Source organism: Diabrotica virgifera, chromosome 1 (assembly GCF_917563875.1).
Source record: "Diabrotica virgifera virgifera chromosome 1, PGI_DIABVI_V3a".
In the NCBI taxonomy this organism is placed as follows: Eukaryota; Metazoa; Arthropoda; class Insecta; order Coleoptera; family Chrysomelidae; genus Diabrotica; species Diabrotica virgifera.
Window position 1 is genome coordinate 285,252,426 of NC_065443.1, and position 16,869 is coordinate 285,269,294.

Sequence of the window (16,869 nt, forward strand, 5' to 3'; positions counted from 1 at the left end):
ATACACGGACTCCTAAAAGGGCTTGTGTGTCGCTGTTTACTGTGTCTTCCCAGCGCTTTCTTGGCTTTCCAACCGGTCTCTTTCCCTGCATTCTAGCATTCAGTGCTCTTTTTGGTGGCCTATCCCTTCCCATTCTTATCACATGTCCGGCCCATTGCAATCTTTGTATTCTAATGAAGTTTGACAGGGGTGCTTCCTTATAAAGTTGATAAAGTTCGTTATTGTATCGACTTCTAAAGATTCCGTTTTCCCTCACAGGTCCTATTATTCTCCTCAGTACTTTCTTTTCGAATGTGTTGAGTTTGTTTTTGGATGTTTCTTTCAGGACCCAGGCTTCACTGCTTCACATGTTATTGGTCGAATTAAAGTTTTATAGATTTTCATCTTTGTATTTTGGTGGACACTTTTAGACCGAAATATATGGGAGAGGGTAAAATAAGCTCTGTTTGCCTGAGTTATTCTCTTCCATATTTCTCCATCTTCTGATCCGTCGGCATATATTTCTACTCTCAGGTATGTAAACTTTCCAACCATTTCAATGTCATCTTCATGTATAATGTTTTGTGGGACTATATTTCTTCTCGTCTGAGTCTATATTTTTGTTCTTTCTTTGTTAATTTCCAGACCTAGCAATTTTGTTTGTGTTTTGAACTCTGCGTGTGTTTCCTGTGTCCCTGTTGATGTTCTACTCATAATATTAATATCATCGGCATAAGCGCCCAGTTGAACCGTTCGGTAGGTCAGTAGGTTTCCTCGTCCAGTTTGCATTTGCCTAACCGCATACTCCAGTGCCAGGTTAAAAAATGTTGGGGCCAGCCCATCTCCCTGCTTTAGTCCCTGCGAAATTTAGTTTATAATCAATCGAGAAAATATATCGCAGCACAGCTTAAAAAAAATCAATAAATCGTAGCAATTTATGGTCACAACATTTATCGCGGCGTCTAGACGCTACTTAAAAGTAAGAATTCTACGATGGTACGCCTCTGTCCTTTTTTATCGTGTTAAATCGTGGACCTTGAAAGAAGATATGTACCGAAAATTGGAAGCATTTGAGATGTAGCTATATCGGAGAATACTCAAAATTCCGTGTACTGACCAAGTCACAAATGAGGAAGTCCTCAGAAGAATAAATAAGAACTGAGAGATACTGACCATCAGCAAATCTCGAAAGTTGCAATACTTTGGACACATTATGCGAAGTGAGTCCAGATATGCCCTGATACAAGCTATCCTACAGGGAAAGTATTTGGATAACGAGGCACAGGAAGAAGAAAACCATCCTGGTTGAAGAACCTGGTTCAACACATCTGTGCAGCTTTTCCGCGCTGCTACAGATAAGATAACGATTGCCATGATGATTGCCAACATTTGTCAGGGATAGGTACACCGAGAAGAAGAATTACATTATAATCGGAATCAGGCGCGGATCTAGAAATTCTTAATAGGGGGGGGGCAGACTTACCACAAATATTTTAATGTCCAGATTTGGCCATATGGCTCACACTTACTCCAAACAGAGGCGGATTTGAAGATTTGCCGCCCCTGGGCTATCTAAAATTTACCGCCCTCCCTCTCGCCAATTTTTACTGTTTTACCAAAAATAGCACAATTCGACACCCCCATCGAGGTTGTAACTCAAGTTACATCTATTTTCAGATTTCGACATAGGCGAATTCAGCAAAAAATTGCGCACACGTCAATATAAACGACATAGTTTAATTCTCAATAGTTTCGATAACAAGAAGTTGTATTTTAAGTTACGTATGCCATTTTACTCCATTTTAGCGTGAAGAAGGCAATAAAACTGGATACTTCCTATGTTAAATATCTATTTTCTTTATACTTGACGATTAACAAGGTTTTTAGAGTTACAACTTTGTTGCACGTATGTTTAATTTATAAAGTAATCAAACATACATATGGTATATCTGATAAGTCAATTTATCGAAATATAAATAAAAAAGGATTTACGGACTTTTTTTCCTTTTTGATAATTGCGGTGGACGAAATAAATAATGTAGAATAGTTTTTACTACGTACCTGTACGTAGTAAATAAGTTTTCAATTCAATGCATGCCCTTATAGAAAAACGGAAAAAACAAGTCGTATATGCTCCAGACCAATGGATAACCATGATACGATGTGTCAAAGCATCAAGCAAGCCTTAATCCGTAACTGAAATAAATCAGAAGCAAATTCTAAATTTTAACCTATTTAAGGACACACATGCTAATTTTGAAGTAGATGTTAATAGTAAAAGAGTAAAATAATAAAACAAAATGGTCTAAAATTAAATATTTACAGATACGCAATAGAAATGCCAAAAATTTGAGATATTTTATAACATGTTTTTTTCATAATGATAGAATATTATTGTTATTGTAAAATTTATAATTTCCAATTAAAGTTGTGAAAACTATGAGTTGATATTTTGTTTTAATATACCATAAAACTAATTTTTTCCTATCTATATTGCCGAAGACTCAAAACATACAACCTTTTAGTAGTAAAACTGGAAAGATAATTAACACGGAGATTGTAGAATGGTTGTTAGGCAAGTTCCAACCTTTTTCTACGAATAATCATGTTTACTCTTAAGGTTGTATCTCAATCAAACTCAAAATTTTCAATAGTTAATAAAATTAGAAAACATACATCTCACAGTAATCCCTTATTATGTTACAAATATCATATCGCATTATTATAAAAGAATCGGACATCTTGGATTTTAAAGCACCCTATATGTCTGTGTAGATATTGGCATTGAATCCGACCCGGGCCGACCGTCACATGTAACACCGTTGCCGTATCCTCTATTTTTTCATACTATCACGTTACAATTTTTTGTGATATTATATTTGTGTGTGAAATGTATCATTTTTGTGTATTTTAGGTATGTTCTAATATGTTATGTATATATAGGTTTTTACTTGATTATTTTAAATCATTGTGACGTTTAACTTGCTAGAAACCTTGTAATATTGTGTACCTAATGTGTTAAAAGTAAGTAGTTTTGAAACACCAATTAAGTAAAGTTTATTATGTTGTTGTTTTCACCAATTTTGAAAAAATGTGAAAACATTGAATTGCCCACGTCCGTCTGTCCGTCCGTCTTGTCTGTCTGTTTGCAAACTCAACTCCTTCGTCATTATACCAGGTAGAATGACAAATGAGGTGTCAAATGAAAGCTTATCCAAGGATGGTACTAAAGGTGAGAAATTTAACCTAGGCTGTCTGTCCGTCTGTCTGTCCGACCGCGTATATGATTCCTTCGTCACTGTACCAGGTAGAATGACAAATGAGGTGTCAAATGAAAGCCTATAATCCAAGGATGGTACTAAAGATGAGAAGTTTGACATAGGCTGTCTATCCGCCTGTCCGTACGACCTGATATAGTGATGGAGGAGTTATATTCGCGGACAGACAGACAGACGGACAGACAACCTAGGTCTAATTTCTCACCTTTACTACTATCCTTGGATTATAAACTTTCAGTTGACTCCTCATTTGTCATTATACCTGGTATAGTGACGGATGAGTTATACTCGCGGTCGGACGGACAGACAGCCTATGTCAAACGTCTCATTTTTAGTACCATCCTTGTATTATAAGCTTTCATTTGACACCTCATTTGTCATTCTACCTGGTATAGTGACGAAGGAGTTATATTCGCGGTCGGACGGACAGACGGACAGACAGCCTATGTCAAATTTCTCACCTTTAGTACCATCCTTGTATTATAAGCTTTCATTTGACACCTCATTTGTCATTCTACCTGCTATAGTGACGGATGAGTTATATTTGTGGTTGGACGGACAGGCGGACAGACAGCCTATGTCAAATTTCTCACCTTTAGTACCATCCTTGTATTATAAGCTTTCATTTGACACCTCATTTGTCATTCTACCTGGTATAGTGATGAAGGATTTATATTCGCGGATGGACGGACAGACAGCCTATGTCAAATTTCTCACCTTTAGTACGATCCTTGTATTATAAGCTTTCATTTGACACCTCATTTGTCATTCTACCTGCTATAGTGACGAAGGAGTTATATTCGCGGTCGGACGGACAGACGGACAGACAGCCTATGTCAAATTTCTCACCTTTAGTACCATCCTTGTATTATAAGCTTTCATTTGACACCTCATTTGTCATTCTACCTGGTATAGTAATGGAGGAGTTATATTCGGGGTCAGACAGACAGACGGACAGACAACCTAGGTCTAATTTCTTACCTTTAGTACTATTCTTGGATTATAAGCTTTAATTTGACACCTCATTTATTTATAAATATAATTTATATTTACCTAGTATAATGACGGAGAAGTAAATGTTATTATTCTATTATTCTTGTAGGTATATTTAACATTGAAATTATGAAAGAAATATATAGAAAACAGCATGGCAACACTGTGATGCACAAACATAAAAATGCAGCCACATTCAGCTGTGCCAGCTGTGCGTTACATAGGGTGCTTTAAAATCCAAGATGTCCAAAGAATCTAACCATTTCGGTACAAATTTTTAAAAATTTAAGTTTTCGTTTTTTGCCTCTCCTGTAAAATCGCTAAAAATGAGCTAAAAACTTGTTCGATGGGGGTGTCGAATTTTCGTGGATTTTATGGCTTCTTTCAATTCTCTGGAAGTGGTTGTCGTGTATATTTAGTGTTCTACTGATCGCTTGAAGTTTAAAGTTGACAGAAAAAAAAATAATAAATAATAAAAAATATACTTATAGACTAAAGACAATATTAGGGGGTCCATGGCCGCGTTGACCCATCTCTGTATCCGCGCCTGATCGTAATTTTAGAAATGTAAGATTCACAAACTCATCCGGCATGTCCTACTCCTATCACTATTTTTGATGTTTAATCGATATTATGCGAAACCTTGTAGAATGGTACAATATCGTTCTTATGCCTTAAAACAAAATCTAAAAGAAGATCTTACCTGTTCTTAAGTTCTCATTTCTGAGCCAGTCTTCCAAAGGTCTGAAGTATTCCCTCAATGCCCTTCCATCCAGTCTGCTTTCTCCTGTAGCCTGAAACAAAACGTCTCTCCAGGATTGAGAAGAACCTTTTTCCATAATTTGCCTAGAAAAATATAAAAAACATGCATTTAAAAATTTTATGTACACATGGGATATTGTAACATGAAAATAATATAGTTTTCCAGACAAAGAAGAGATATGCAAATATCTCTTCTTATACTTATATCTATAAATACGTTAAGAACTTCAGACCAATAGGTTAAAACAATTTCAAAATATCGTTTTGAGTTTTCTAATCTTGAACGTAATCAATCGTTTCTTTTTTTAACCTTCCGATGACTAACCTTTTTTTGTTACACGGATGACCAAGGGGGGGGAAAATGACCCCAGGTCAAAAATGTCAAAAATGACAATTAACAAAAAAATGAAGTTTTTTTTTTTTTTTTTTTTTTTTTTTTTTTTTTTTTTTTTTTTTCAGATTGTCAAATAAAATACGAAACGTCAGACCGCGTATTTTAAATTTAAGAAATATTTTCCAAAAATTTAATATTTCTAAACTAGACATTACGCTTTCGAGGTGTGAACAGTTTCTGTTTTGCAGCAGTTAAAGTTTGCCACTAGTTTAGGGTCTTAACCTAGCTAACAACCGCCGGTGTTGTTGCTTAAGTGTTTGCATATAGGTAAGTTGAGCATTTTTGCTTATATTTTTTTTTTCAAGCGGCTTTCTTTTATGCTGTTTTGCTTGCTCTTTTTATTTCTTTTTGCTTTCTAGTTATTAATACTTCATTGACTGGTTTTTTCTTAAAATGAGTGAGGAAAAGGGGGGCTCAGTCCCCCCTTATCCTGATACTTCTTCTCCGGCTAAAATTGCAATGACTAATAATTCCGAAAAAAATCAAAATCAGACTTCCGACAATAATTCTCAGGAAGAAAAAAAGGTTAATACATACTCCGAAAAAGATCATGGACCTTTTGTAGTATATCTTGAATCTACAAATATACCGAATATAAAAATTGGCACATTCAATACAATTAAAATAGCTCGAGATATATTCAACCTCAAACTTAATGACGTTAAAAAAATAGATAGTAAAGGGCTCAATAGAGTTTCAGTTGAATTTGCCAATTTTCACTCGGCTAACATGCTACTTAAGAACACTCAACTTCTAAATCAGGGATACAAGATATATATACCTTTTAACTTCGTAACCTGCAAAGGTATCGTCAGACAGATTGATACAGATATTGATGAAAAAGAACTTCTTCGGTGTTGCGATACAGGAAATGACATTGAAATTTTACATATAAAAAGATTAAATAGAAGAGTAATTAAAGATGGAGTAACTTCTTATGAACCCACAGGTACGACACTATTTACATTTCGAGGCGTTCTTATGCCCAAAACTGTGTTTTTTTATGGCATACCAAGACTAGTGGACACATATATTGCCCCAGTGACACAGTGCTATAACTGTCTTAGATTTGGCCACACAAAAACAAACTGTAAAGGGAAAGAAAGATGTTTTAATTGCGGGGAAAACAAACATGAAGACGTATGCATGACAAAATGTTTTTACTGCAAGGACTCTCACAAATCTATTGACAAGAGCTGCCCAGAATATACAAGACAAAAGAATATTAAAGAACTGATGGCGTATGAAAATTTGACATTTTTTGAGGCAAGTGAAGCTATTCCAAAATCATACATCTCAAATAATAAATTTATTTATAACCCGAGAGATTTTCCAAATTTTAAAAATAACAGCAGGCCATTAGAAAATACTCCAAGTACCAGTACAAATAATTCTAACACCATAGAACCATCGCAACGAAGAACAAACAATTTTAGATCATCTACAGTAAAACGTTCCTTTCAACAGGTGGTTCTGAATTCCGACAACAAACGGAGAGTCGTGCAAAAACGTCAAGATAAGCAACCAAATGAAAAAAGTATATATACACAGCAATTAAGACCAGAAAAGCCAACCTCTTCCCCCACTAGCTCATTTTCTCGTTCAGAACCTTTCAAATCAAGAACCTCAGCTAATTTATCACAAAACTCCAATCAAGCCTGGCAATCCAGTGCATTGCAAAACTTTCAAAATATTGATACCTTTTCTTCAAATGACTTTTTAAACTCATGCTTAAATTTTATTAGTAATACATCATCAGAAAACTTAAATTTACTTAAAAACCATTTATTTTCCCGATTAAACGTAGAGTCCTATATGGACCAAGAGGATAAATCTGATTCTGATTTTAATTAATTAAACATATATCAAATCACATAATCATGAATTCAAAAAAGAAATTAAAAATTATTCAGTGGAATATTAGAAGTATTAAATCAAACAGGGAAAACATAACGAACTTAATTTTCAAAGAAGACCCTGACATAATTGCTATTAATGAAACTTGGCTTAAACAAGATTTTAATTTTTCTTTGAAGTATTATAATGTTGTCAGACAGGACAGAGATGACGGATATGGTGGAGTAGCTACTTGTATCAAGAAATCTATTATTTTTTCTACAATTCAGAAATACAACTCAGACCAAATCCAATACATAACAACAAAAATTGGTAACTTATACATAATAAACATTTACTCCAATACAAATAATGCCATAACTCTTCCTTTCTTGAGCTCAACAATAGAAAACATACCTACAGAAAACTTAATTATACTAGGTGATCTAAACTCTCACCATCCCCTATGGGATAAATGTCCTACCAATAAGGGAGGAAAAAATATTTATGATTTTATTTTTGATAAAGAATTAATTATCCTAAATGATGGGTCAGCAACATTGTTTCAACCTCCTAATAATAATCTTAGCGCTGTAGATCTAGCCATAGCAAGTAATAATATGGCTCTATGTTCTACTTGGGGTGTCATACAAGATTGTGGAAATAGCAACCATTTCCCCACCTTTGTCATAATAAACAACTGTGAGTTTAACAAAAATGATAGCATCTATACACAAACATACAAAATGAGAAATATTAAAAGAGCAGACTGGTATACATTCCACACTGGGATGATAACAGGAATGCTTGATTTACCGGTAAACTCTAATTACAATGAGTTTTTGGAGGTAGTTAATCAAGTAGCAGATAACTCAATTCCCTATAAAAACTGTAGAACACAGGGTAAACCTTCAAATCCGTGGTGGGATGAAGAATGTTCACTTTGGATTAAAAGCCGCAAACAGGCAATTCAAAACTTTAAACAATCTGTTTCCTTAGAGAACTATATAAACGCTAAACGTATAATCGCCCAAACTAAACGAAACCTCAGAATTAAAAAAAGAAATAAATTCATAAACTTCTGTGAATCATTAAATAAGGAATCTAACACTACCTATGTCTGGAATAAAGTTAAAAAATTCTCAAATAACAAAAATTACGGCCAGACATTTCATAACCCAGCAGATAACATTAAAACAGAAATTCTACAGAACATGTCTGCAGTTTTTATTGATCCAAATTTTGAGCTTGACGATATAAACGAGCAAGTTTCCCCTTTTACAATCTGGGAACTTAACAATGCTGTAAATAATAAAAAAAATTCGGCACCAGGTATGGACGACATTCCTTACCTTATGATAAAACATCTACCACTACAAGCTAAACATTTTCTGTTGAATATCTACAATAATTGTCTAAATGGTGACAACCTTCCTGAAGATTGGAAAAACCATAATGTTATAAATATCTTAAAGCCACACAAAAATCCACTCTTGGCCAGTAGTTTCAGACCAATAGTTTTATCCTCATGTGTGCTTAAAACATTAGAAATATTAATCAAGAATCGCCTAGATTGGTCCTTAGAACATAACTGTTCATTCACCAACCATCAGACAGGTTTTAGAAAAGGAAGAGGCACTGCTGACAACTTGACCCTCCTTCATTCCACAATTGTGGAAGCCTTTGAATCCTCCCAATCGGTTTTGGCCATCTTTCTTGATATCAAAGCAGCATATGATAATGTCAATATATACAAACTTTATAGTAAACTAAAACTTCGAAATATTCCATCTGCAATAAATAATATTGTGTTCAAAATTTTACAGAACAGACTTTTATATTCAAGATCTAATGATGGTGACTTTTTGGGACCTTTCATGGCAACCAAGGGGCTACCTCAAGGTTCTCCCTTAAGTACCATTTTGTTTAATATTTATATAGCAGAATTGTTTTGTATTAGCAATAATGAAGTTAAAATATGTGGATATGCAGACGACTTGGTTTTGTATATTAAGGGATATGATATCCAAAGCATGGTAAGTAAAATAAACAAAGAATTGGAAAACACATTACACTGGCTTGCAGAACATGACTTGTCCTTATCCAAAGACAAATGTGAAGCTGTATGGTTCACAAAGGGTAGGCGAAGAGATAATCTAACAGAAATCAAAATCAACAACACAGCCATTCCTCTAAAAAATGAAGTGAAATTTCTAGGCATAATTTTTCATAAGCATCTATCATGGGACTTACATGTTGACAATATTATACTCAAGGCAAAGAAAAATATTAACATCCTACGTGCAATATGTAGAGTCTGGTGGGGAGCTGACCCACGAACACTCCTAATGGTTTTTAATGCCTTGATCAGATCTCATCTCGATTATGGTTCCTTCCTATTCAACCCAATATCACAAAAATGCAACAACAAACTCAATGCAGTATTTTTTGAGGGACTTAAGATATGTTTGGGGTGCATGAAGTCTACACCAAATTTGGCAATCTTGGCAGAGTCTGCCCAAATGGACCTAGAACATAGAAGATTATTGTTAGCCTCTAAATTTTTAAGTAAAATCATAATTATTGAGAATCATCCCATAATATTACTCCTAATTGAAATACGTAAAAGACTTATAAACAAACCTAATTTTTATACAAGGCATAATGTACCATACTTGGTTTCGGCATTAGAATATTTTTTTCCATATTTTAAAAAAATATACAAAAGCCCAAATTTTCCATGCTATGAATTAGACTATGATACACTAATGAATCCACTTCCAATTCTAAATTGTAATATCAAAAAATATGACCCGATGATTAAAGAAAAATTCCTTATGACTACTGAACAATATGGAAAAGACCATACCTTTATATATACTGATGCCTCAAAAAACAAAGAAAGGGTAGGTTTTGGGATATGCATCCCGAGTATTGAATATAATTTCTCCTCAAGACTTCCTGGAGCTCTAAGCATAAGCAAAGCAGAGAGTATAGCAATACATCAAGCGGTGGAAGTCGCAACTACAAAACATCTAAAGAAAGCTATAATATTTTCTGATTCGCTCAATGCAATAACCAATATTAAAACATGTAACATATCTGCTTCAGCAGATATAAGGGCCCTAAAAACAAAGAAACTTATATCTTCAGCCAATGAGAATGGTACCAAAATTCTCCTTTCCTGGATACCTGGACACTCTAATATATTTGGTAACACCCAGGCTGACATACTGGCAAAAATAGGAAGAGACCTGAATGTACCCATGGAAGTACAACTGAATTCCCAGGATGCCCTATCAGTCATCAGAGGAAAAATTACAAAAGAGTACCAAGAAAAATGGAAATCTTTAGTCCAGAAGAAGACTTCGCAATACAAAACAATTCAAGACTTCTTTCCTACAAAACCTTGGTATTCAAATTTTCCATATAGAAATAGAAGACACACTACCACCATCATTAGAATGCGCACAGGCCATTGTTTAACAAAACAACATCTGTATAAAATGAATATAAAAGATAATCCTTTTTGTGAATGTGGTCGTCTCGAGGATCTAAACCACATCTTTTTTGAATGCCCGATTAATGTGATTCCTAATTTTGATATATACACAAAATTTATTTCCATGAACTTCAAAACACCGCTCTCTATATACAATATTCTAAGTTCCTTAACGGAAGAATCAGTCAATGTAATTATGCGTTTTCTTGCAATTAACCAAATAAGCTTATAAACTGCAATGCGTTTTCTAGCAATTAACAAAATAAGCTTACAAATTGCAAGGCTCAACTGTTTATATGTATCCGTGTTATATTATGTTGCTATTTGTCATTTAATTTATGTTTTAATTTTTAATCATACTTAACCTGACCCAATTAATCTCATTTAATTATAATCATCACACCTCATCAAAAGCTTCCTTACAAGAACATAGTCAGCGATTTTGGTATGGCTTAGAACCAGACTACGTCAAGATCGCTTATAAATCGTGCTGGTAATCGCCTTGCAGCGAAACCAAAAACAAAAAAGAAGAAGAAGAAGTTTTTTTTATGGCATGGACTTTATGTCATTCAGCCAGTCCCAACATGAGTATTAGTGTCATGTGTAGTGTGTATGTTGAGTAAGTGTCTTGTTTCTTTGCAAAGTCGACGTCATCACCGTAAAACTACTTGGAATTCCACATAATAGACGCTATTTTACTAGCCATCAACTTTAGAATATATTTTTTATTCGTAAAATATAGGGAATTTTTTTATTTCAAAATATGAGGATATCTTCTGAAGCTATTTTCTTGTGGCATTTTTACAATTTTAACTATTTATAATGGGAAATAAGCCACAATATTGTTAAAAAATGATTTTTTATTAACGTTTCGACGCCCAAATCGGGTGCCGTTGTCAAAATACAAAATACTATTAACATAAACAAAAATGTTGTTGCTTAGTAAAAATACAATATGAGGACAAAATTACAGATCTAATTACAAATGGACCTTATACCAAATTAACGAAGGATCCAACGAAAACACTGGAAAACAAAGTCTATAAAACTTTATTCAAATTTAAAAATGATCTAACATACTATCAAAGAAAATTAATGACACCTCATTACAGTAAGTCACCACATTTTTATGGACTGCCGAAAATTCATAAAGCGAACATACCACTTAGACCCATTTGTAGTACCATTAGTTCTCCTTGTAGTGAACTATCAAAATTTTTATTAAACATTATAAAAAAATGAACATCCCATTTGACCCTAGGTTGATGGAAGACCAAACAAATTGGAAGAAAGTTGTACAGTCAGCCAGGACCCACCCAGGGTTGTAGCGCTACGTGATGATGATGATGATTCATTTAGTAGTTCACGTTGTTTCCATATTTCTATTACTTATTAATTTGTATACAGGGTGTGGTATTAGTGCGAGAAAGTTCAATTATTCAGTTGTCCTAAGCGGTACGAAATAAATGATTTAGTTAAAAGTTGTAACATGGATAAGACTATACATTGAAAATATTTTCAAATATGCAAGGCCACTCATATTGACTGGGCGAAACAATTTTTTTTAATGGAACACCATATATATATTTTTCTATTTTTGAACTCCTCTCAATGTTCTCGTTTTCGCAAAGTAAGATTTTGTAATATTATATGGTGTAGATTAAAAGACTACCTACGTTTTTTTATTAATGTCGTAGCAATATCCACCATCTACACACGTGGCAATAACACCCTCTAGAACTGTAGATATTAGATATCAAAAAACTTTTAATATAGTTCATAAATATATTCCATAAATATATCCAAAATGATGAACATAGCGAATCCTTTAATTTTGGTATACCTATTATACAGGATTGGTCTTAACTTGGAATGGGTATTTTCTGAGTTTTCTTATAGTCCAGAGAAATAAGATTTTCTCGTGACACATCCCCCTCCAGGCCGAAACCAAATTTTTTGAGTAGTATGGGCATCTATATTAATAACCTATATGTTTCCTGCAGCCGATTTTGATGATATACATAGTTATCAACAAATGAAGAACAAAAAACATTAAATTTTGGCTTTTTGTCTATTATAAAAGAGTAAAGCATTCTAAACAAATTTGAGAATAAGAAACTCATAAATCATATAAAAAGCTTCAACTTGGCGTTCGCTGAATATGTCTATCCTTATTTGTTGCTTAGAAAATTGCAAAATAAATCATACATTTTGAGATTTTATAAATGTTCATAACTTATTTAAAAATTAAGTTAGAACCTTCTTATTACACGGAATGCTGAGACTTCTTGTGCTTAAATTATATTTTAAATTTCAAAGCAATTGGTCAAATAGTTTAAAAGTTTTTTAATTTGTTTTTCCCAAATTCATTTTTTTTGCAACACTATAAGTCAGAAAATTATCAGGTTACAGTAACACTTCGGACAGTTTATGAAAGAAGAATACTTACACTATTAAGCTAATTAAAAAAAATGACAAAAAGTAATTTTAAACAGTGTAAAAACATGTTGATTTGTGTTGTTTTTGTGTTGTTTTTTGCAAAAAAATGTCGATTTTTCGCGTACTTATAAACAATTAGAATAACTTTTTTACCGTTACCCATAGAATTATAGAATTTTTTTTCATATTTAGAAAGACTGAATTTTTTATACATATATATAATTTTGCAATATTTAGAATTACTTTTTGTCATTTTTTTTTAATTAAATTAATAGTGTAAATCTTCTTTCATAAACTATCCAAAGTATTACTGTAACTTCATCATTATAAAAAAAATTAACTTGGGATAAACCGATTTAAACTATTTGACCAGTTTTTTTTTAAATTTAGGGTATGATGTAAGCACCAGAAGTCTCAGCATTCCGTGTAATAAGAAGGTTCTAAGTTAGTTTTTACATAAGTTATGAATATTTATAAAAACTCAAAATTTATGATTTATTTTGCAATTTTCTAAACAACCAATAAGGATAGACATATTCAGCGAACGCCATATTGAAGTTTTTTATACGAATTATAAGTTTCTTACTCTCAAATTTGTTTAAAATGCTTAACTTTTTGGTAATAGACGAAAAAGGCAAAAATTTAACGTTTTTGATATTCATTTGTTTATAACTATGTATATCATCAAAATCAGCTGCAGCAAACACATAGGTTATTATTATAAATATCCATACTACTCAAAAAATTTTGTTTCGGCCTGGAGGGGGTTGTGTCACCAACAGGATATTTTTTTCCTTATTTCTCTGAACTATTAAATGAAACACAATATAGTCTTGTTATTTTATGGTAATTTGTAAATTTGAGTAGAATGAGAAAATCATTGTCACCACGGAGGCCTACTTTGCAAACCTCGAGAAAATGTATTTTTTTGACGAGTTAACTCTTTCGTTCACGAATTAAATTTCTTTAAGCTAAATTTGCAACATAACGAGAATGATTATTTTGAGAATATTTGATATTAGTTTTAAATTTTCCAAATGCACAGTTAGGTCACTACAAGATGTCTTCATTTGAGGACATCGTGAGCCAATGGAGTGAATATATTAGATATATTTTTTAAAATACTACTGACAAAAATCTAAAGTATTTTATTCAATAAGTAATAGATGGTATCTTACAAAACAATTTTTTTCTGTACTTATACAGTGATGAACATTGCATTTGTCGCATGTTGTTCGTGATTTGCCATTACAACCAGGCAATTTATATCTGGATGCATTAGGTTTATCATCGTGTATAGGCCAACGATAAAATCAATCTAGTAATATACTTCTTGGACAGGTCGCGTTTTTATATTCACCTAAAAATTAATTTTTCCGTTGACTTACAATGTCCACAAACGAGTACACGCTTTTCAGAAAATCCGTGACAGCTAATTTTACGCAAAATCACTATTAACGATAATTTTTTAACAAAGTCCACTATTTATCAACACCATATTCAATACCAATTATCGTTCACATTTAAAACGAACGAAACTCAAATGAATTGGCGCTCTATAAACCAGTCATAAGTAATTATAGAAACCTATATTTCAACAAACTAAATATTTTGTTCTAAAGCTGTTAGATGGCATAACAAGTACTCATTGGACGAAATAGAATATCCATAATCGGGGACAATGTGTTGTAAGAACAAATGGAGCTACACACAAAAATTATAGAATAGGTTGTCCTCAATTGTGAACACAACTCAAAATAGATTAAATATATTTAATAATGCTTTAAAAAAACGTTAAAATTCTCCTACCATAAGCAAAAACTATATTTTAATTATACCCTCGTGTTGAATAATTTTGATGCCCTCGGTAGGTGTTACCATTTTTTTTTGAGACACGCGCCGATAATTCCACAGAAAATAGCGTGCGTTCTTCAGTTTAGTAGGATCTTATAGTCCGTTAGTTACGTAAACCCATACACTTGTCTTTGAAGAATTACGACAATATTTGTAATAGCTTTCTATGCGGACACACTGACTAGTATATCGTAGTAGGTGAGGCCATCTAGATCCATAACACTGTGTTTCGTAACGTGCTTCCTTTGTTACCGCAAGTCGTTTGATTTCCATAATATTATTAAAAAGCGGATATTTATTGTCATTTTCATAATTCTTCGTAAATCTAGATAAAAAAATGATTGAATATTTATTTATCGTTTTTTGCATTATTCTTGCATATCTATATACTTCTTATTATTCTTGGTATCTACGCATAAAAATGACCTGAATGGGCATTCAATGTGAATGTGATCCTATAGATTAAAAAAAAGATTTATTTTGCCATTCATCGTCATATTTATTATCTACACTCCTATCGGAGTGATTGCCGTCCTCTTCGGGCTCCACCGATTCATTTGTCGCGGAGAATCAGTCTTCATTATCATTTTGGTTTTACAACTGGTTGTGTAACTTGGCGTCCTCTAGAATATTTATCCGGTCGTTCCTGTTTTTTCTTATGGTTACCCATTCTCTAACTCATATCTTCTTGAAGTCCGCAATTATCTGGTTCTTCCATTACATTTTCGGTCTGTCTGATACTGGTCTCCATTTGGTCATTTTTTGATAACTACATATGGATTTCTTCTTTCTATGCGTCCTATCCATCTGAGTCTCTGTGTCGTAATAAATTTGATGATATTTTCTCCTTTCAAAAGTTATCTTACTTTGTAGTTCAATAGTTCTCTAATTTCATGATTACCAAGTTTCATGGGCCTCCTATTCTTCGAATGATTTTTTCTCTCTAGGATCTTCAGTCTAATTTCTGCTATGTAAAGTTTCAGTTCTGACTAAGCTCTTAATCTTTGAGGAAGTTGTTGTGTTTCCAGTAGGTTCTGTTTCCTGTCAGGATTCTTCTATTGATTATTATGCGTCTATCATTAGTTCCATTAACTGACACCCAAAAATATTTAAACTTTTCAAAGTTATATTCGCCAATATTTAACCTTACCACATTAAGTTGCCTCATTATATTTATAGTGAGGCAAGTTTAAGAGAAATCGTTAGAATACAACAAACCGGCATATTTATGTTTCGACGACCTTAAGAAAGCATTTGATAAGGTCAAATTAAAGGACGTTGTCCATTTGTTATACTCAAGATACAGTTGAGTCCCTGAATTTTTGCCCGTGCGTCATCATTTAAAGCATACGAAATAAGTCGATGATAAGTCGGAAATTGACATTTACTAAACGCAACAGCAAGTGACAGTAAGTGACTTGCTGTTGCGTTTAGTAAATTTAAATTTCCGACTTATCATCGACTTATTTTGTATGCTTGAAATGATGACGCACGGGTAAAGATTCAGGGACTCAACTCTATGTACCTCTAGGAATAATTAAAACGATCGAAAACATCTACCAGAACAGCACAATAAAAGTAAAAGTAGAAGATGAACTAACTGACCCAATTGAAGCCACCAATAGGATAAGACAGGGGGATTCCTTGAGTCCTTTATTGTTCAACCTAATCATGGATTAAATGATAAAAAAAGTATGAACTAAAAAAGGATACCAAACGGGAGAAAAACAACTTAAAATATTCTGCTATGCAGAAAATGCAATACTAATCTCTCGAAGTGAAGAGGATTTACAACGTATGCTGCATCAATTTAACATTACCGCCAGAAAATT

General features: G+C 33.1%; 1 protein-coding gene across 1 annotated transcript in view; it reads right to left on the reverse strand.

Moving 5' to 3' along the window:
• LOC114330455 (angiotensin-converting enzyme-like) overlaps positions 1-16,869 on the reverse strand; it is a 333,944-nt gene that overhangs the window by 12,226 nt on the left and 304,849 nt on the right. Inside the window, exon 10 of the mRNA XM_050651261.1 lies at positions 4,954-5,096. Coding sequence (XP_050507218.1) covers positions 4,954-5,096 — 143 coding nt within the window. The remainder of the gene's footprint in view (positions 1-4,953; positions 5,097-16,869) is intronic.